The sequence below is a fragment of the Mchenga conophoros genome, linkage group LG1 (genome assembly GCF_057382185.1).
Source record: "Mchenga conophoros isolate Kocher_MC1m ecotype Shallow Benthic linkage group LG1, M_conophoros_male_GT1.1, whole genome shotgun sequence".
Classification (NCBI taxonomy): domain Eukaryota; kingdom Metazoa; phylum Chordata; class Actinopteri; order Cichliformes; family Cichlidae; genus Mchenga; species Mchenga conophoros.
The window spans coordinates 16,400,665-16,421,339 of NC_140526.1; the positions used below are offsets into that span (position 1 = coordinate 16,400,665).

At 41.9% G+C, this 20,675-nt stretch overlaps 1 protein-coding gene across 1 annotated transcript; it reads right to left on the reverse strand.

The window, feature by feature from the left end:
- Window positions 1–144: 144 nt before the first annotated feature.
- On the reverse strand, window positions 145–20,333 carry hk1 (hexokinase 1). The gene is made up of 21 exons (XM_085267940.1): window positions 19,967–20,333; window positions 13,713–13,875; window positions 11,197–11,345; window positions 10,989–11,108; window positions 10,750–10,845; window positions 10,527–10,626; window positions 10,204–10,387; window positions 9,838–9,993; window positions 9,653–9,740; window positions 9,273–9,418; window positions 8,902–9,094; window positions 8,708–8,819; window positions 7,585–7,733; window positions 6,609–6,728; window positions 6,278–6,373; window positions 6,090–6,189; window positions 5,819–6,002; window positions 5,542–5,697; window positions 5,233–5,320; window positions 3,254–3,399; window positions 145–2,042 (listed from the first exon to the last, which is right to left on the reverse strand). Exons 1-21 carry the CDS (start codon window positions 20,027–20,029, stop codon window positions 1,895–1,897), a joined length of 2,757 nt encoding a protein of 918 aa, XP_085124066.1. The 5' UTR covers window positions 20,030–20,333; the 3' UTR covers window positions 145–1,894.
- Window positions 20,334–20,675: the final 342 nt, after the last annotated feature.

A 20,675-nucleotide genomic window follows, 5' to 3' on the forward strand; every position in this document is an offset into this window, starting at 1 on the left:
AGCTCTAAGTGTGCAACTTCAGCACCGCAGGGTTGCTTTGACCTTTAGCTCACACTGAATACATTTGTAACACCACTGAAGAGATTCACAACTACGTGAGTGCTAAATGATCAATGCACAAACAAAAACAAACCAACCACGACATCATGTTTACACAGGTTTGACTTTATTAAGTGACTGATTGGCGATGTGGGACAGATACATCCTTTGTTAGCAGAATCACACAGATTCAAGCGTTTGTGTGCGACTGGACATTCTGGGGTCAATCTGAAGGCAGAGTAAAGGAGCTACCTGACTTCTTTAATCATACAATATGACTAAAAGGTAGGAAAGGACATTCTTTTAGCTCAGCTGGTATTCATTTGAATATTTAAAAAGGTGGCATCTCAACTATATCCCGTCCTCCACGGGCACCACTGATCTAACAATAGAATATTTTCTTCTTGTGCTCTTTAATTGCTTCATAATGAATCTAAGCCGTCGTAACTTTGAGACTTTTTTTTCCCTTTTGCTTTTAACACAATGAAAATAAATATCAATTTGCATAAGTTATGCTACATGAATGAGCCTGACAGTAGTTACCTTAGACATCCTCCTGAGCTTTTAGGAGCACATGGTGATATTAAAGGGGCGAGTAGAGTACGTGCTTTTATTATTGGCCAACATGTTAAAACTCTTTTAAAAGTTCTGTAATGTTCATGTGAGTTTATACACACTATGGCTGCTGTTGTTATTCCCCTGGCATCCGTGTTAGCACCACATTTCTGTTTCATAATTAAATAGCTGTTAAGGTATCATCATGGTGATGAGGTTAGCCAGGACTTCTTAAGAAATGAACACACTAACAGCAGCTGTGACCGGTACCAACAACAGGACACATAGTTTACACTACAGACAATAAAAAGATACTGCTCTCTGAGATAAGACCAGTGGTTCTCAAACCGTGGAGCAGGGAGCAACTGCAGGTGGGCCGGAGAGGACCAGAGGAGAAATGTTTTTAGGAAACATAAACAGAACAAAGAACAGGATGGAATGAACTTTAAATGCTAAAAGACGTGTGGGCGTTGACTTTGAGCACCACTTGGTTCTCTAAATCTGCCACTGCAGAAGTCCCTCTTCTGTCATGCTTGAGCACATAAATACAGGACAGGTACCATGTGAGGGAACTTCTTCGCTGGCTTCCTATGTGTGCATCATATTTTGCAACAGTAACATTTTTCTTCAACATCTCCCGATATATAAAAATACAATAAATAACAACAATGTATTTATAACATTGTTTTATATGTGGGTAAGATATCAAATACCAAAAAAAAGCAATAAAATAAAATAAAGAAAAGAAAAGAAGAAAAAAAAAAGTTTCCCTTTCATCTCAGTACACATTTATATATCGCATCCCTTTCATGCTTTCCTGTACATACGCGCGTAATCTACAGCAGACACACAGACTTTGGTCTAAAAGAGCGTTTTTATGTTTTTGTTTCTACTGAACAAGTTAAAAGTCAATCTGCGATGTTTCTCTGCAACTGGTGTGCTGACCTGCAACTTATAACAGAATGCAGTTACCAGAGAATTCCTCCAGATGGAGACAAAGGGGGTTTACAGGCATGCGACTGTCCTGCATTAAAAAAAAAGAAGACAAAGGGCTACTTGTGCGTGTTTTATCCACAGAAATTGCAAACTTGCAATATCCTTAAGAGACTGGGTGCTGTTAATAAATCTAACCACAACAGAGAGAAAACCTCTCCTTTTCTCTGCCTCACGTAGACGGACTAAAGCAGCTACCGGAGCGTGATATGTCGACTGGTCTTGTTTGATTTAGGAGGAAAGGAGACAATGGTTGAGAACTGGGGCAGGAGAGGGGATGAGATAACAGTGAGATGTAGAAAATGTTCTATTTGCTGTTCAGCTCCTGTCTTAGCCGGCAGCCCACGGCTGTGATGAGTGCAGCTCCTTTTCCACTTCCATCCTCTGACAGCAAGAACTTGACATTACAGTTTGGAGCCAGTTCTTTAACCGTCTGGTGCATGATCAGGGAGAAGCTACACAGAGACAGAGGATGTACACGTTAGACAGAAAAGCAAAAAGAGCCAGTCTGATGATACGGTTAATGGGTGTGAAAGTGACACAAGAGGGAGCGAAGGTATGGTTTACCATCTCCTCGCCAAAATGAATCATGTTCAAAAACAAAAGAAAGACAACCAGGCCTCTACTATCTAACCGGGAAACAGGCTTTTCTGCATAGCTTAGCATAAAATAAAAGTTGTTTTCACACATCCAAAAAAGAAATCAGAGAATCAGATACGGACACTGCCTGCAGTTTTGCTTCCTCAGCTTTAGCACACAGCAGGAGCTCATTTCTATCAGCTGCAGTACCACAGTGGAGATGTTTCGGGGTGTGCAGGAGATAGCTACTTGCTAGCTTTGAATTCACAGGAGTATTATCTGGACTGGTTTCACAAAACAATGCAATCAGCCATCACACAGACTTTCCACACGGGATTTGGAGAGTTAATGACAGTTTAAAATCGGATCTGCACCACCATCTTATAAATAAAGGAAAGCTTACGTGTCAGCTCAAGGGTTAAGGCACAATAAATCAACTTGCCACTGATTCGTTCGTTCGAAAACATGTCCAAACCAATGACCTATTAATGACTATGTCTCCTAAGCAGTGCTCTTGTGGTGACACTGGACATAAGAACAAACGGGCAGAGAATATTTACTTAACCTGAGGTTTTTCTCTTGCATTGTGCAGTGAATCTCATATGCAGTTATAACAGGACTGAAGCAAGACTCAACTTGACACAAGACTCTCTGTGCTATGTGTACGCTTTAGTTAATATGCTACTTTGACACTTCGGGATCATCCATTTATCATAAAGGATTTTTGCATTGGCTATCTTGCGACTGCTATTTAATGTCAAATGCTTACTTTTAGCTCATTTAGCTTACTTCCAAATAAATTTATCACCATGACTAAGAAAAAAAATACTTTCACAAAACCTTTTAAAAAGTAGCAAAGAATGATCCTTTCTGTTAGCAGCCTGGTGCTCTTCTTAACTCGATGAGCCTACTATCATTTCTATTTGTCTGTCTGCTGCGTTATTATTGTAACTACAAAGATACTTTTTTGTGAAAATGGTGACATAACGCAGCAGCTTATGAGGTCATCATATTCCTCTTCACTTCAGTTGCCAGTGAATTATTTTTAACATATGAAATAATAAATAAATTAATGGATTAAACTTACTGTGGATGTAATTTGTACAGGGTCCCGTCTACCCCTACGGTGATGTCCAAATGGTCCAGTCCACGGTTCTCTCTAATCTTATCGACCACTGCCGCCATTCCTGCGCCACATAGCTGAGCTGCACGACGTGACACTGTTCCACAAACCTAACAAAGAAGACATTTATCATTATTGCAACAGCTTTTTGAGCCACACAAGTACAGTGGGGCAAAAAAGTATTTAGTCAGCCACCGATTGTGCAAGTTCCCCCACCTAAAATGATGACAGAGGTCAGTAATTTGCACCAGAGGTACACTTCAACTGTGAGAGACAGAATGTGAAAAAAAAAAAAATCCATGAATCCACATGGTAGGATTTGTAAAGAATTTATTCGTAAATCAGAGTGGAAAATAAGTATTTGGTCAATAACAAAAATACAACTCAATACTTTGTAACATAACCTTTGTTGGCAATAACAGAGGTCAAACGTTTACTATAGGTCTTTACCAGGTTTGCACACACAGTAGCTGGTATTTTGGCCCATTCCTCCATGCAGATCTTCTCGAGAGCAGTGATGTTTTGGGGCTGTCGCCGAGCAACACGGACTTTCAACTCCCGCCACAGATTTTCTATGGGGTTGAGGTCTGGAGACTGGCTAGGCCACTCCAGGACTTTCAAATGCTTCTTACGGAGCCACTCCTTTGTTGCCCGGGCGGTGTGTTTTGGATCATTGTCATGTTGGAAGACCCAGCCTCGTTTCATCTTCAAAGTTCTCACTGATGGAAGGAGGTTTTGGCTCAAAATCTCACGATACATGGCCCCATTCATTCTGTCCTTAACACGGATCAGTCGTCCTGTCCCCTTGGCAGAAAAACGGCCCCATAGCATGATGTTTCCACCCCCATGCTTCACAGTAGGTATGGTGTTCTTGGGATGCAACTCAGTATTCTTCTTCCTCCAAACACGACGAGTTGAGTTTATACCAAAAAGTTCTACTTTGGTTTCATCTGACCACATGACATTCTCCCAATCCTCTGCTGTATCATCCATGTGCTCTCTGGCAAACTTCAGACGGGCCTGGACATGCACTGGCTTCAGCAGCGGAACACGTCTGGCACTGCGGGATTTGATTCCCTGCCGTTGTAGTGTGTTACTGATGGTGACCTTTGTTACTTTGGTCCCAGCTCTCTGCAGGTCATTCACCAGGTCCCCCCGTGTGGTTCTGGGATCTTTGCTCACCGTTCTCATGATCATTTTGACCCCACGGGATGAGATCTTGCGTGGAGCCCCAGATCGAGGGAGATTATCAGTGGTCTTGTATGTCTTCCATTTTCTGATGATTGCTCCCACAGTTGATTTTTTCACACCAAGCTGCTTGCCTATTGTAGATTCACTCTTCCCAGTCTGGTGCAGGTCTACAATACTTTTCCTGGTGTCCTTCGAAAGCTCTTTGGTCTTGGCCATGGCGGAGTTTGGAGTCTGACTGTTTGAGGCTGTGGACAGGTGTCTTTTATACAGATGATGAGTTCAAACAGGTGCCATTCATACAGGTAACGAGTGGGGGACAGAAAAGCTTCTTACAGAAGACGTTACAGGTCTGTGAGGGCCAGAGATTTTCCTTGTTTGAAGTGACCAAATACTTATTTTCCACCCTAATTTACGAATAAATTCTTTACAAATCCTACCATGTGAATTCATGGATTTTTTTTTCACATTCTGTCTCTCACAGTTGAAGTGTACCTCTGGTGCAAATTACTGACCTCTGTCATCATTTTAGGTGGGGGAACTTGCACAATCGGTGGCTGACTAAATACTTTTTTGCCCCACTGTACATATCAGTCAAACTGAGAACAAATACAGCCTAAGTTTCAGTTTCTCTCCTACTCCTGTGTCACATAGTCTTTCATAAAATAAGGCTAACAAGATAGTATTATGGTTCTCTCTCAGTGTCCAAATGCAAGTCTAAGACTTTGATTACTAACTAACTAACTCTTCTTTACCTCTTTGACTATGATACTGTCATCACAGGTGCTGTCCAGGCCCAAGTGTTGCAGGATTGATCGCACCTGCAGCAAAGCCAATCTGTCACTGTACAAAGACACATACAGAAAGTCATTAAAAGATGACAAATGAAACTTTAGTAAGGAGACAGGAGCAATATCTTATCATTAAATAGACAACACAATCAGTGGTACGATAGCAAGCGGTGCTAATGGAGTATAATCTCCTGTCCAGATGACTTCTTATCTCGTGGAAGGGTGAACTGACACTCTTATTAGACGCAAACAAAGATAGCGTTCATTGTTTACCTTTCTATCTGTGACAGGAACTTTGTTTCAAAGATGCTTCTGGTCTTTAGTGTTTCAGAAATCTGTCCTCTGAACAGGAATCCTTTTTTGGTCATGTCGATGAGGATGTTCCGCACGATTTCACCGAGGTACATGCCGCTGATCATTTTCTCATATCTAAAATGCAGAATTCAAGCAAAGACAAAGGAAACATAAATATACGGTATTTACATGCACCTCAAAGATAGGAATGAATGCCCTGTATCTTTTCAAGCATGGGATGGTGTGTATGAGGCACCTTTGTTTCCCCGGGTTTAGGGAGAAGTCGTCCACAGAACGGTCGTACTCTGTCCTGATGTCGTCCAGGCATCCGTTGTCTCCAAAAGCTCCCCACTCCATGTTGACACACATCTGACCCTCATCGCCCTCAATCATCTCAACGTTCTTCATCTCTTCCATGTAACACGCATTACTGCCAGTACCTGTAATCAGAGAGACGCATTATATAGATATAGCACAAAAAAGCTGAATATTTTATAAAAACAAGTGTTACTTTAAGGTGAACTAACCGGCGATAAGACCAACTTCACAGGTGGGTTCTTCATAGGCACAGGTCATCATGGTTCCCACTGTATCATTCACTACAGCAACCACGTCCAGATCAAATTCCTGCAGACCAGACAAACAATATGACGTGCCACAAAAACACCATGATTCCATGTTGTACTGAGTGATGCTGCTCCTCATATCCTCATACCTCTCTCCTCCTAATGGCGTCCCTCAACAGTCCCACCACATCTTCCCCTTCGCAGTCTGTCGCCTTGAAGCCTTTGGTCCATGTCACCAAGATGCCCTGTACACAGACGCACACAAGTTTAGTTTATCATGTGACAACTTCATGGATGGCTCAGGCATCAGTTCATGAAATGTTATTTGGCTTTTTTTCCCCTCTTGATGTTGCTTAACGGTGGACAAGTTATGCATAAATCACAGCTTTAGTTTGCAATACAGCCAGTTTAAGACTCTCAGAGTATAGAAGAAAGTACAGGGCTGTACATAAAAGACGAAGAAGCAGGAGTATTACTCACAGCGTCCAGGCTGGTCTGTCGGCAGGGGAAGGAGAAGGTGAAGCCCAGAGGAAGACGGGCATTCTTCATCCCCATGTAGTCCAGGAAGTCACTGATACAGTGCACGATGTGATCGAACAACTGGAAAAATAAAAAAGTGACACATTAAAAATTGCATTTGTAAAGTACATCACTAGTCTTAATGATGACTCAAAGCACTTTACGCCATAAGACCGTATTTGCTCCTCATCACAGAAACCAGAGGAAAGTCTCTCTCTGCATGTACTGTGATACTTACTAGTGGCTTAACATCCAAAACGCTGCATAATTTCAATTAGAGGAATTCAAGAATGATGCAGTTTAGAGTGTTGTGGTTAAATGTATTATTTTTTTGCCCATGCACTAATCTGATGCATTGTGTGTGAAATGCATTGTTATATTAGGACACAGATGATTTCAAAGACATTTAAAATGATCTGCGTGGCAAATCTGATTCATTAATGGCCACTTGCTTTGAATAATGGGACCTCTGAGAATTACTGAGAAACATGTGATAACGCTAAAATACATAACACAGGCTGCAAAGGTGTTAAAATTATCCTATTGTAAAGAGCATCTGTTAAATATCACTCTCCTGTCCTGTTTCCAGAGGAGTGAGACTAAAGAAGTCAAAGGTGACTGGATAAGCTTAAGCTGGTGCTTAAGGGTTAAGTTTAAAGTTCTCTGTTTTAGAGATTGTCAACTCGATGCCAATCTAAGCCAGTCAACTTTTCTAATTGTCCCTCTCTAATTGTCTGTCCCTAAACTTTTGACCCTCCTCCCAGCTTCTATCCTATTTACTTATCTCTTAAACCAACAAGCCTCACATCCCCCATCTACCATCCTAATCTTTACCCTCTATTTAACGGGGAGATATTCACCAGTCCTCCTTTCGTCGCAGTTACCTGCCGGTATAATTTTACACCGTTAACTCTAGATTACAGGCTGTTTATCTCACCTCCTCCCCTGTGCCCTGCATCACTTCGAGAGGAATAGCGTAGATTTTGTTGTGCATCTCCACTGATCTCCTCTTCCCAGAGCGAATTTTAACCAACAGAACTCTGAAGTTGGTTCCTCCTAAATCTAAAGCCAGGAAATCACCATGTTCTGGACACACAGATAAACAAAACAAGAGAAAGATAAATGACCAGCGGTCAAAACATTCAAACATATTAGGAAAAGACTTAATAGGCAATGTAAGCTTGAAAAACAGAATAAACAGACTAATCTTTTATCTTATGGCCATAGGTTTTCCATAATATTCATACAGTTATGTGGGTACATGTGTGTTGCTGTGTATGTACAGAGCTGAAGCTGTTCTATTAAGAAAAACATCTTTTTTTTGTTAAAGCTGCAAGAGTTGCAGAAAGAAAAGGTGTGAAGTAGTGAAGCCAACGGTTCCTTCTTCCCGAACAGATCTGCGGTCAAACTATCTAGTTTGACCGTGAAGGTTCTCAGTCATCCAGGTCATCGTAGTCAAAGGAGCTTGCAAAGAAAAGCGTCTGGACTTCTTTAAGTTGCTTCTCATCCGAGAAGCTTCTTCAGTTCAAAGGTCAAATGGTGGAGAGTCCCAGATTTAAACCCTGTGGGAGTTTCCCCCCAAAGAGGGACAAAAGGACCCCCTGACGGTCCTCTAATCACATGAGCCAAGGTGTGAAAATGGGTGTGGGTCCCAATCAGCCAGGGTTTCGGGTGAGCTCATTGTGAAACCTGGCCCCACCTTATCATGCGATTTCCTGAGGTCAGATGGCCCAGGATGTGAGTGGGCGTTAAGGCGTCTGGGAAGGGATCTCAGAACTGGATTATAGATGGCAGACAGTTGGTGTCGTAAACCCCCGCCACTGTTCAAAGATGGTCGCTCACAGTGGACATCTATGTCCACTGTGAGCTATCTCTATGTCCATCTATGTCATACTGGTTGACATCTATGACATCTATGTCCACTATGTCCATCTATGTCTTCTAGCAACTTAAAGAAGTCCAGACGCTTTTCTTTGCAAGCTCCTTTGACTATCTAGTTGGATATTTTCATATGCTGAAGTGTGTGTGTGTGTGTGTGTGTGCGCGCGCGCGCGCATTACCTGTGCCGTCAGGAGTGCTTTGCACAAAGGTTGGCAGCATTTTGACTGTGGCAATGTCCTGTGTGCTTTTAGAAAGGCCATTTTGGATCTCTATCTTCATTCTCTGCTTCACCTAAAATTAATATTTTATTGTCAGAGTCTAAATATTGTGAAACGCAAATTGGCAGAACAAACACTGCAGCATCTTTTCTCACCTCCAGCAGCTGTTCAGTCGTCAGGGAAAACTCGGACAGTATTTGGGCGATTTGTCGCGATTGTTCAGCGAGTCTGTAGGCCACAGCGGTCACCATGGCAGCACCCTTTCCACTGCCGCTCTCCGAGAGGAGGAATCGAACATCGCAGTCCGGGACCAAACGTCTGACTGTCTTGTGAAGACGACGGGCATATCTGAAATGCATATGAGATTCTGCTTAACTATGCACATTTTACTTAAGATCAAAGTAAGACGATAGGTACACATTTAACTCCCAAATGCCGGACGGCAATTCTAGTACAAAACTAAAGAGCGAGAGAGCATTTAAGTAAACACTAATCTAAACGGTTCGTCTTTAAACTTATCACTTACTGTGGGTGCATCTTGTAGAGAGACCCATCGATGCCTACAGTGGTTCGGAGACGTGACGCTCCTTTGTTCTCCTTCAGCCTCATCAGGATGCCGGCCAGAGTAGCAGCTACAAGGCTGGCGGAGCGGAAAGACACAATGGCACAAACCTGAGGGAAGACAAGCAAAAATGCATCAAGACCATCCAAATTATTAAGAAACGTCTTAAATATTTGATTTCATTTGTTCCATGGATCTTAATATTTTAAACAGACTAAAAGTTACAAATTAACTACTTAACTATACAATTTCATCTTATATGATTTTCCTGATTTAAGTTCCCTCTCTGAAACCAAAAAGAAATAAATAAATAACTGAAGTGTTTTCTCAGTAACAATACACACATGCTGCACAGCAATGCAGTCGTCCGCTGATGGCTCCAAACCCAGTTTGTTCAAAATCTCTCTCGCCTTGATCAACCCTTCCTTGCTCCTAAACAAAAGAGATAAAAAAAAAAAAAGTTTACAATTTCATTCAAAAATCATTCAATTTTTTTGTCTACTCGGTTTAAGACTGTGGTGTGACTCACTTCTCTATGGCTGAGACGTGCTTGGTCTCGATCTTTCCTTTAGTGAGCAGCTCGGGGGTGATCCTTCCCTCAAACAGCAAGCCTTCTCTGGCCATCTTCACCAGGATGAGGCGAACCAGCTCCCCCATGTACATCCCACTGACCATCTTCTCAAATCTAATGCACAGAAAAGACATTTCAGCTTGAGGTTCAGAAATGCATCACTACTCACTATAGCTGCTCTTTCACAGCTGCCGGTAGTTGTGTTTGTAGCAGCTGAAAGGATGTTTACAGGTTTCTCATGGTTTTCTGGTAAATTAACTGGGAGCAGTTTAAGTATTAATTTTATGATGTGAGGAAAGGTGTGATACTTTTGGTTTGACTTACAGCTGGCTGCCTGGGTTGAGAGAGCCTCTGTCTATCTCCCTGTCAAACTCAGTCCTGATGTCTTCCAGCCTGCCGTCGTCCCCGAAGGCTCCCCACTCAGTGTTCACGCACATCCTGCCCTCGTCTCCCTCCACCAGGTCAATGTGACGCAGCTCCTCCATGTAGCATGCATTAGTACCTGTACCTAAAGCACAAATACGCCTACAGTTACATCGATTTTACACAGACTGGCTACAATTATCCATTTGTCTTCAATTTTTCCCATATAAGCATCTAATTTTTATTTTGCTTCTTTATTTTTATGGACAGTAAATCTGCAATACCGATAATAATGCCGACTTCACAGCGCTGGTCATCAAAGCCGCAGGTCATCATTGTTCCCACAGTGTCATTTACGACTGCCATAATGTCAGCCTCATAGTCCTGAAATATTTAAAAGCCAAAATACATAAGAGAGCCTTTTAGCACCATTTTTGTTAAACTATATCCCAGTTTAATGACATTAACTAAAGTGTGGTACCAAGGGAGATGACAGCAGACACTCACCCCTCGTTTCTTGATGGCTTTGTTAAGCAGCTGGACAACATCCATCCCCTCCACTCCACTGGCCTTGAAACGCTTAGTCCATGTTATCAGAAAGCCCTGGAGACAACCAAAGAAAGCCAGAGGAAAAAGTAAGAGATTCAAGTCTCTGTTGAGTGTTTATTTTCTTGGCTGAGTCTGCAAACTGTGACGACTTGTTACGGGAAAAGGGTGGAGGGAAGTTTGTTGACTGCTTAGTTTACCTCATCCAGTTTGGTCTGCTGGCAGGGGAAGGAGAAGGTGAAACCAACTGGAAGTTTCTTGTCTTTGATGTTGTGTTTTTCCATGAAGTTACCAAGACACTCTGCCACATGGTCAAACAGCTGGAATGGAGGTGGAAAGAGAGGGAAGTTATCTCATGTGGAGCTCAGAATAAGCTGTTTACATGTGTATATTTCTCTGTAAACCTACTCTCGCTCCAGTGCCGTGAATAATATCCTCGGGCGTGTCGTAGATTTCACTCTCCATCTGCACAGTCTGTTTCTTCTCATGGCTCACTTTGACGCGGAGGATTCTGAAGTTGCTGCCTCCCAAATCGAGTGCAATGAAGTCTCCTTTCTCTGTTGCGATGGAAAGAGTTGGAATACAGGGAGAGACCAAAAGTGGGAGAGGGGAAGAGCGAAAAAAACATCAGTACAGTTCAGGTTCATTTACAGAACATCAATTCACAACAACAGTCTGTGAGGTAAAGATCCAGCAGTACTGTAGAAAACAACAATCGAGTGACCTCCTAGAGCGAACACTTTGCCATGTGGGAAAGGAAAAACTCACTTGTAACACTAAAAAGCGAGTCAGAGCATTTCAGGAATATTTTATTCACTGAAAGGGGCAACACATGAGCATTAGTGTTTGAGACTTCTACCTACAGAAAGCATTGAATGTGTCCAATGTCACTGCCTTCTCTGCATGTCTAATATCTGTAAGCTTAAACAAATACAGTGAGAGTGGCCTATAAGGAAGATGAGGTAAAGAATCAGATTATAAGATTAATGTTTGCTTAAAAGCTCCCATCTATAAACTCCTACTGTTTCTTGTGAGCCTATGTTTGTTCATGTGTATGAATAGCTCAGGTTTACTTTGCTCTGTCTGTCCTGCTGTGGCTTCCTGTATATTCATTGGTTAATGATTACCACCACCAGGGGCATTATGATCAAGGACATATATTCACAAGGTCAACAGCTTATCAGAAATGGTGCTTCATAGGTAAATGAAACAATTATACGGCTGGTGAAATCCTAACTCCTGACAATACCCTGCATAATAAAAGCTTGTGAGAGGTCAATAGGCTGTTGATGGGCTGTGAAAAAGTACTACTTAATCTCACCACCGATATCCCTTTAAGTCCTATGTGTATATTTAGCTGAATAATGGTACAGTAGTTTATTTAGTGTATCTCAACGAGGAACTTAATTTCTTTATAGCTTTCTGACTAGATAAACAGTAGAGTTAGATAAACCGGGCTGCGTCATCATGGCTCATTTGAATTTAAAGCATACTGACCTTTGATAAAACTGGCAGTAATCTCAGATTCATCACGTAAGGTCTGTTCACTTCCTAACGCTTACTGAGCAGCAAGTCAGTCCAAACAAATCAAGCTGTAACTCTAGAAAGTACAAACCAGGGACAATTTTGCGATGGGGTCACTCCTGCAGTGAAGCCATTGAGTTCTCGGCCGACATCCTTCTTGGAAAATAATTTTTTGTTTTTACAGTACATATAGAGAGATCATGTGGAGCGTTAAAAGTACACGAAGCTTGCAAAAACTGGCTGCATTTTTTAACTTGGCTTTTATTTTGAGCTCAACTACACAGCTACAATTTTTTTTATTCTTTATCTTACATGACTGAGACACTGTTGATAATAACAGACCCATTTGGCGTACCCTTTAATTAACACAACTGGGGCAATCTGATTTTGTTGGACCTGATTTTAAAAAAACAACAACAAAAACAACAAACATCGAATATCTTCCACTACATGTACCCATTTTCCCCCACAGCTGTTCAGTGATATCTGCGCACATTTTTAAAAAAGCAGGTGATGAAACAGCCCCCAAACAGACTGGTGACCTAGGGAGTACCTGCACTTTCACCCTGTGACACCTGGGATAGGCTTCAAACCCCCCACAACCCTGAATAGACAAGTGCTGTAAAAATCTGTTCACTTTAAATCACCACACATCAAGCTGTCTCTCTTTAAAAATCAGGGAGTAAAATTCCTGTTCACAAATTATTTATTTGTGAATTAAAATAAGTAAAAAACTGTGCTACAAAGCAACACTGGCTGAGCTATTACACCTCGTCTGCAACTGCAACAGTAACTAATTTCCTTGAATTTGTTATATAACTCTAATTGACTCCATGTGCATTTCTGTAAGTTTAGGACCAGCTTTCACAGTGATGTCTTCTCCAACAATGGCAGCAGGATTAGTGCTAATCTCTGATTTGTGTGTGTAATGTGTGTCAGGGCTCACAGCTCTTACACTGTAAACTAAAGTAGACTTGTTGCAAGGCAGAAATGTTGTGTTCATTCAAAGAGCTTTGCTGTTAATGATGATGACTGTGCATAAGTAACAAAAGTCAGTCTTCGTTGGACCGATGCTCCCAGAAGTACAGCAAGTAAAAGATAAGGGACCGTCTGTCACCTTGCTCCTGCATAACACACTCTCTACAAAACACTGTCCCATTAAGGTTTTCTCTGAATTTTACTGACCTGCATAATAAAAGGATATTCCTGGATCTGCAACTCTAAGGTCAGTGTTCCTGTTTCTGAGCTGTAAAGCTTTTCTACACTTTCACACACCAAACATGAAGAAATATGATCTAAATATAAATGACCTCATGGACTTTACCAAGCCTTTACTGCCTGTGGAGACTGGCTTCTGTTCCCTGATACAGTGATATAAAAGCAGGTTTAGATGGACTAACCTGATCCATCGGGGATTGAGCGTACAAATGTTGGCAGCATCTTCAGTGTAGCAGTGGCGTTAGTATCCCGACCCAGTCCTGTGACCAGCTCCTTGCGAAATCGCTGCGTGATGTCCAGTAACGTCTCATCAGAGAAACGCATGGAGTACAGGTACTTATCGATCTAAGAGTAAAAATAACGACAAACAAAAAATAGAAATTATTTCCATCTAAACTATTAAGCATCTGTCTGCAATAAATACACTTCTAACTGACACACACACACACACACACACACACACTGACAATGACCAAGCATGAGGATATCGTAAATATGACTCCCTATCTCATAATGATTGGACTCATGCATAAAGATAACCTGCTTCGATATCATAAAATGTTAGATAACCTGTAGCTGGATAATATACCAGTAATGAAGATTTCTTATATAGCTTTATTCCAAAATAATCAGATCAATTTCTCAGATCGGAGTCATCGCAATGTGTGCACAGGGTCACCTTGGTGACACAGTGAAACAAGGAAGTCCACTGTGTGTCACTCAGTCCTAGCAAAAGGCAACACTGCACAGCAGGGTAGGGTTGTGGTTTTATTGCTCGAATGACAGTGATAAGGCAAAGTAGGAGGTATGCCGAGAATTCAGTCAGACATTATTCTTACCAGGAAAAAGAGCCAGTTGTCTTAAATTGCCTTAAACCATCAAGTCTTGAAATTCTAAAGTCTCCCTATTGAAACTTCCCACTTTAGCAACTGTGCAAAGGCTGAACTGTCTGACCCTTCAGGAACAGCACGTTAAACAATCTGCTGAAATCCAGTGTTACATCACACACTGTGATGAAGCAAAGAGATGCTTTTGTGGTTTCAGAAACCAAAAACAGAATATATTCTCAATTGTGGGTAAAAGTCCCAATCATTTGACCTCAGTCGACAGTAGGCTGGATGTTATGCCTAATGGTCACACAGACATGGCACATAATGAACAACATGTTGCCCCATGGGTATTATATAAAGATGTGGTTAAAGACTTGGTTTGACGACCATCAGAATAGGTTCTTCTCGGTTTTTCCTAATAAGCTGCATAGGCAGAGATCATCCTCACTAATTTCTGATACACACTCAGTCATTTTGTTGTGGAAGCAGGACTAAAATATGGCAAAACCACTCAGTCCAGAAAAAAAGGAAAAGGGTTAATTAACGCTAGTAGGCTTCAAAGGAGGAAAAACTAATTAAAGAATTGTAGATGGGGTCATAAAAGTTGGGGCCACGGCTGCTTTGACTGAGAGGTGTGCTGACAAAGGGAGCTAGTCAGTCTGCTTGCCTGGTCTCATTGATCTGGACCTCTATTTGTGGTGTTGAAGGAATCCAGAGCATTTTAATTTGTTTTAATTGAGTTAATTACCTGCCAGAGAAGAGACATGGACATATGGAGACCACCCAAGAAGTAAAATTTTATTCATCTGTTACTTACCCCTAAATAGCAGGTATCTATGGTATGAATGTGCATTACTTCAATTGTGATTATAGATTATACAGCCTGCTGTCCAAGCTTTCCAATGTTAACTTAATCACGGCAGCCGATAAAGTGTGGAGTTCGGGAACCAATGGGTGGCTTTTATACAGTCTGTGATTACTACTCAAAAATACTGCAGGCATGGACAAAACTCGCATCTTTCAGTTTGTTCTTGTATCGTCACTAGTGTCACATCTTGCAATGATCTCTCTCAACAATGTTGGCTAAGCTTCTGTAGCTGGTAAGTATTAAAAGTCACAGTGTAATGTGAAGCCAGGGAAATGTGACAGCTTACAGGCATCAGAAATTGTCAAATCTGTCACATAGGAATGTCGCAACATCCTCTTTTAGGGGTGTTAACTGTACTTCCTTTATAAATCTGGCCCTTGTGACATGACAATGGCAGTCTGCTGTGAAACAGGAAAAACTGTTGGCCACTGACATGGATTTTATATCACAGAAAATATGTGTGGTGAAACTAAGGCACAAATCCAGTGCAACCAGCAGAGACTTGTCTTTCTCACCTGCTAGTTTCACCTTGCAGCCATTCATGAATAATATATAAAAGCTTATCTCCAACCCATAGTACTATTCTCATGTATGTGACCATCCTATCTGCAGTAACTGTTAAGTAGTCTAACGGATTCATTGTATGGGGCCTAATGTGGAGTGTGTGGAATAAAGGCTCATTATGTGCACAAGCTCTTGTCAGACAGGAGGGCACAGCTGAGTAAATGTAACCTCTAACCCGAATATACTGCATACTCGGGTTAGAGTATGCAGGCACAGGAAACTTTTTGGATACAGCCAAAAACAAGTCCACACCTGTGCTGGGTTGTATTTTACACCCAAATGTAGTCCTTAGTTAGAAGGGATGGTTTAACAGCAGTGACATGTTGTTGCTTGCAAACGTCCTCCCTTTGTAACTCTACATCTGTTATTTCATTTACAGTGTGCACATACACACATTTACACGTGCATGCAAACATGTCTTCCATTCTGCTTTTCATACTCATAAGACAGTGATTAGAGATTTTAAATTAAACTAAATGGAACTGATACAGTTTACATGCATTACACAAATATTGATATTATTTAAACGTCTTTGTTCTTCATGGCTGATCTCCATAACGCTTGAAGTTAAATATCTTGAATTCTTTTCGACCTCTTTTCAGCTTCACGCTTGTCATCTAGCTTGTTGGGGTTATGTCTTGTTTACAGTCATCTTTAGGAAAGGACAGGAGGATCATATTTCAAAGCCTTGTAAATAGTCTGACTCTGCAGCCCTGGCCTCCCCTGAGCCAGCAAAATTTAAATAATTGCAGGTTACAAACGAAACGAAATTCTTTGTTAAGCAAGGAGTAGAGGAGTAACAAAAAATGTTATTCCAACAAATGGAATAATGAATTTTATTACAGTTTTCTGGAGTTACATATTACAGATCGATTAAAAAGACAAATATAAGCTAAAGTTAAAAAGCTTATGGCTTCTGTACCTCAAATTTCACAACAGGCTCACTCTAAAGGAACAACCTAAAGGTTTGTGGGGCTCGAACAGTCCTCCAAGCTATAACAAGACAGGCCCAAAATCTTACAGAACGAGAAGCCTTTATCAGGAAGCACGGGAAAATCTCCCAAACAAGAGATGAAAGACTTTAGCTGCAACAAAAGGCCTTAAGAAAGTCCATGCAGTGGGGGTCAAACGTTTGGTTAAGGACATTTTTGTTATTGTGATGGAAATCGGTTCCTAATTTCGCCAACAGTGTTTTGAAAAAGTGTAATCTTTAACTTTTCACCCAATTTTGGAAGTCAGCTCATCTTTTATCCATTTCGCTATGCATGTGTGTATACTGCACATGTCCTAGACTCTACTGATCAGTACTGATTCAGGTGGTCTGCGCAGTCTGTTTCAGTTTATTTAGTATCTAACCCAATATTTTCGCTTGAGTATCATATTCAGAACGTGAATAACTGCTGAAAGGCTAAGTGGCACTTTTTAATAATGAAAACTGCACAGGCCAAAAGAGTGCAGGCTTGCCAATAGAGGGAGTCTTCTTAAAGTTATCTTTCACCCATTTCTTTATTTAGTGCAGCTCTTGTGCACTGCACTGACTGTCAGCTGATGTAAATAGATCCATTCAGGTTTGCAGCTCTGAGCTATTTAAACTTCCAACTGCTGGCAGCCCAGCCAGTTAGCCCGCAGTGCTGCTTCAACATCTCCTATCATCAGAGGATCTCCTCATGTTCTGATTTCTAGATTTCGTTTTTAACTGCTGCTGGCAGGAACTTTGTAACGGTAAAAGCAACAATTGCATAAGCATTCATACAACATATGAATGCTTATAGGTGGCAGAGGTTTCAAACTCTCTGCCACCTACCCTTGGTGTATGTTTGCTGTTGGCTAACATACTTGCATGAGACTGTTTTTATTCTGTTGCCTTGTTTAAAACAATGTGCCCAATTAGCTAAGTGAATAGGGGGGCATTCTCTCCTCTACTTAAATAACAATGTGTTCTCAGCTGTCCTGCCTGATGCTCAGCTACAAAGGAGGAGGATTAAAAAGTTGCTTCACACTAACCTAAATGAAATCCCCTCCAAAATCTGACTAAATATTACTTGTACAGTTCCTTTCAAAGAAAAGAAAAAACATCTCTGACTCAGCAAAAATTCATGTCTAAGCATTTCATCGTATCAGGACACTATCTGATACGATATTGCTCATAAATAAAAAATATCTCCGCTGCCGTTTGTAGAGAAAATAGGTGTGTGTGATGACTAAGACTGTTTAGATTTCACGACCAACTTCATTTTCTTATTTGTACAGTTTCCCTTTTTGAGGAGACAGGAGGCAAGAGTTTGTAAAGGCCCTTCAACACACCTCTAAAACAGCTTTCTGTGCCTCCGCCCAGAGCTCGGTGCAAGTTTCAGGAAGAGGTCACACTCTCTGCCGCTGTTTCCCTCCCTCCCTCCTTCTCATTCTCCCTTTTGTTTGCATTCCTTCTCTCAACAATGCCTTGCTCTCCTCCTCACCACGAGGTGGCTCAGGGAAGCATTGAAACATGACTCCACTGTGTGTACGTGTGCGCACACAAGAAATTGTGCGCACGCATCCTCACCATGTGGAAAAATACCATCCTCTACAATGCCCCCTGCTGCAGCTTCCCTTTTTCAACTCCGTGTACACAGACGTACTCGCACGATGTACTCTGGATGACCTACCAGCTGCAGCGGGAACGTACGGTCAAGGACACGGCGGTGAATTGGGTTGACCGGAGAGACAATCAGCTGATCGAGTCTCTTTGGCAACCACAGGTCATCTAGAAACTCATTATTGATCAGATTGTGTGTACACGTTTAATTATAGCTGCTCAAATATTGAACTGCATGTTTGACAATTTCACAACTAGAGAAAGTGCTACACAAACCCTGCTCTTATAAAAGCTCCAAAATAGCTGGCGTTGTGTGCCTGTCTGTGTATGCGTGTGTGGGTGTAAGCCTCCTCCTGCTGTCCACCTGTGGTCACATGGTTCAAAGCTGGCCTATTTTAGGGAAGCAGGGAGAGGAAGAGAGCAGGAGTAAAAAGGGAGGGAGATGTGTTGTATTACATCAGATCCTGGCTGCTGATTCATGTCTTTTACCTTTACAGACTGCGCTCTGACTTTAGTGCAGCACAGCAGGCACAGCTGGAGACGACAGGGCCCCGTGTGAACAGACCACAAAGATTAGCTCGAATAAGAATGGGAAAGTGAGAATGGAAGAAGGAAGTGTGATAACAGACTTGTTGCTGAATCTGCAGCTTGTGTGTGACACGACAAGCGACCTTAAATGGACACCGTGCCGTGTGAAATTTAAGCACACGATGAGAAACGGCAATTTTAAATTTAGACACAAAGACTAAAAACTGTGACACCAGTGGGCCTGGTAGTAATTTAACCTCCTCTGACTAAGTTTTACTGTTTCGTAACTATGGCGACCAGATTTTATGGTGCATTCAATGAAGAGGTGCTGGAAACTGATTGGAAAAGATCAACTTTTTGATCTCACTCTCTCACACACACCTCTCTGAGGACAACTAAATCTGGTCCTAATGATCAGACAGACTTCTTTAAGTTTCCTGAAGTGTACATCACATCACTCATCACTTTTAAATAGGGACACATGAACACACCATGAATAATTCAACCTATTCAAGGCCTCCGCCTCCTCGGCCGGGCCGTACCGAACCCCTTCGGGCTCCACTGAAGGTAAATTAAAGTGTGGGTATTTTTTAAACAAGAATATAATAGAAACTCTGTGACCCCTGAAGTAACTTCTACCCATTCATCCTGTGCTCATGCGTCCTTTCATCCTTGCAGCTCACTTCCTCTCTTGCTCTTTGCCACGCCCCCTCACATCTTCTATCACGACAAAAACCTTACTCATGTTGTGACTACATTTTACTACGCACACACACCTCCCTGTGCAGTTTGTCACGTCTCACTAGGCCGGGGTCATTCCCTTTAAAACGCGTGTCTGTGAAAATGACACGGGTCCGAGAAATCGGTCTGTTCTCGCGACAGGATGAAGCTTTCTTTCACTTCCTCGAAGAAATGTACCCGTGTGGTGGAAAAACTTATGATGGAGATACCTAGTAAACCCGGTGACCTCTACAACACATGTGCTTCTCTCATCTTTTATAAGCTCGTCTTCTTCGTGTATCTAAGACAAACAAACAGAATCAAAAAGGGAGGAAAGAGGTAAACACTCACCTTTTTAACCTGGTCATCCTTGAGCTCAGTGAAGTAATAGGCTAGTAGCTGAGCCGCAATCATTCTGCTGCTTGTTCTCGCTCTGTCTCTCTCACACACTCATACAGACTCACTCAAACGCTTCCTCAGTCTCTCACACGCCTTAACCTGCAGATGGATTTAAAAAACTCCAAAGATAAGAAAGTTAACTCAGACTTTTCTCTGCCCCTGTTTCGTAAATATAATCTGCAAGAGGTATAAAGATATCCCGAGTCTAGTCCAGTGTGGTTTAAAATAGCCGGAGCTCCTTCATGTGTGGCTAAGACTCTAACTCTTCCTTCTCTGTGCATGTGAGTGAAGCCAGGAAGCATGAATGATACAGCAAGTTTGGCTGTGGGAGGCAGAGAGAGAGAGACACTCAGGGGGGGAGAGGGAGGCAGGAGTGCCGCAGAAAAGGACACGCCCACTGCCTGCAAGCTCATTGGCTAGACAGAACTATTGCTACATCCTCTGGCCTGCTATTGGTCGGGCCTGCTGATGCCTTGGAGGCAAACCCAGTGATGGAGGAAGAAGAGGGAGGGGGTGACGTGAGGATTTGAGCTTTACTGTCAAAAGGAAGTTGTAAAGTTTCATTCTGTTTAGCCTGTGCCAGGAAGACAATGAGCCACACAGTTATGGTATTACTCAGACTGCTGTAAAGTGCCACTTTAGTTACTGCTGCCGGCTAGCT

What these genes read in the sequence shown, in the direction of transcription:
- hk1 (XM_085267940.1), bottom strand. Translation starts at nt 20,029, where the DNA reads ATGATTGCGGCTCAGCTACTAGCCTATTACTTCACTGAGCTCAAGGAT. An exon ending in AGGATGACCAGGTTAAAAAG is followed by an intron (nt 13,876 to 19,966) that starts GTGAGTGTTTAC and finishes TTTTACTCTTAG; the next exon opens with ATCGATAAGTACCTGTACTC. An exon ending in CTCAATCCCCGATGGATCAG is followed by an intron (nt 11,346 to 13,712) that starts GTTAGTCCATCT and finishes CCATCGCAACAG; the next exon opens with AGAAAGGAGACTTCATTGCA.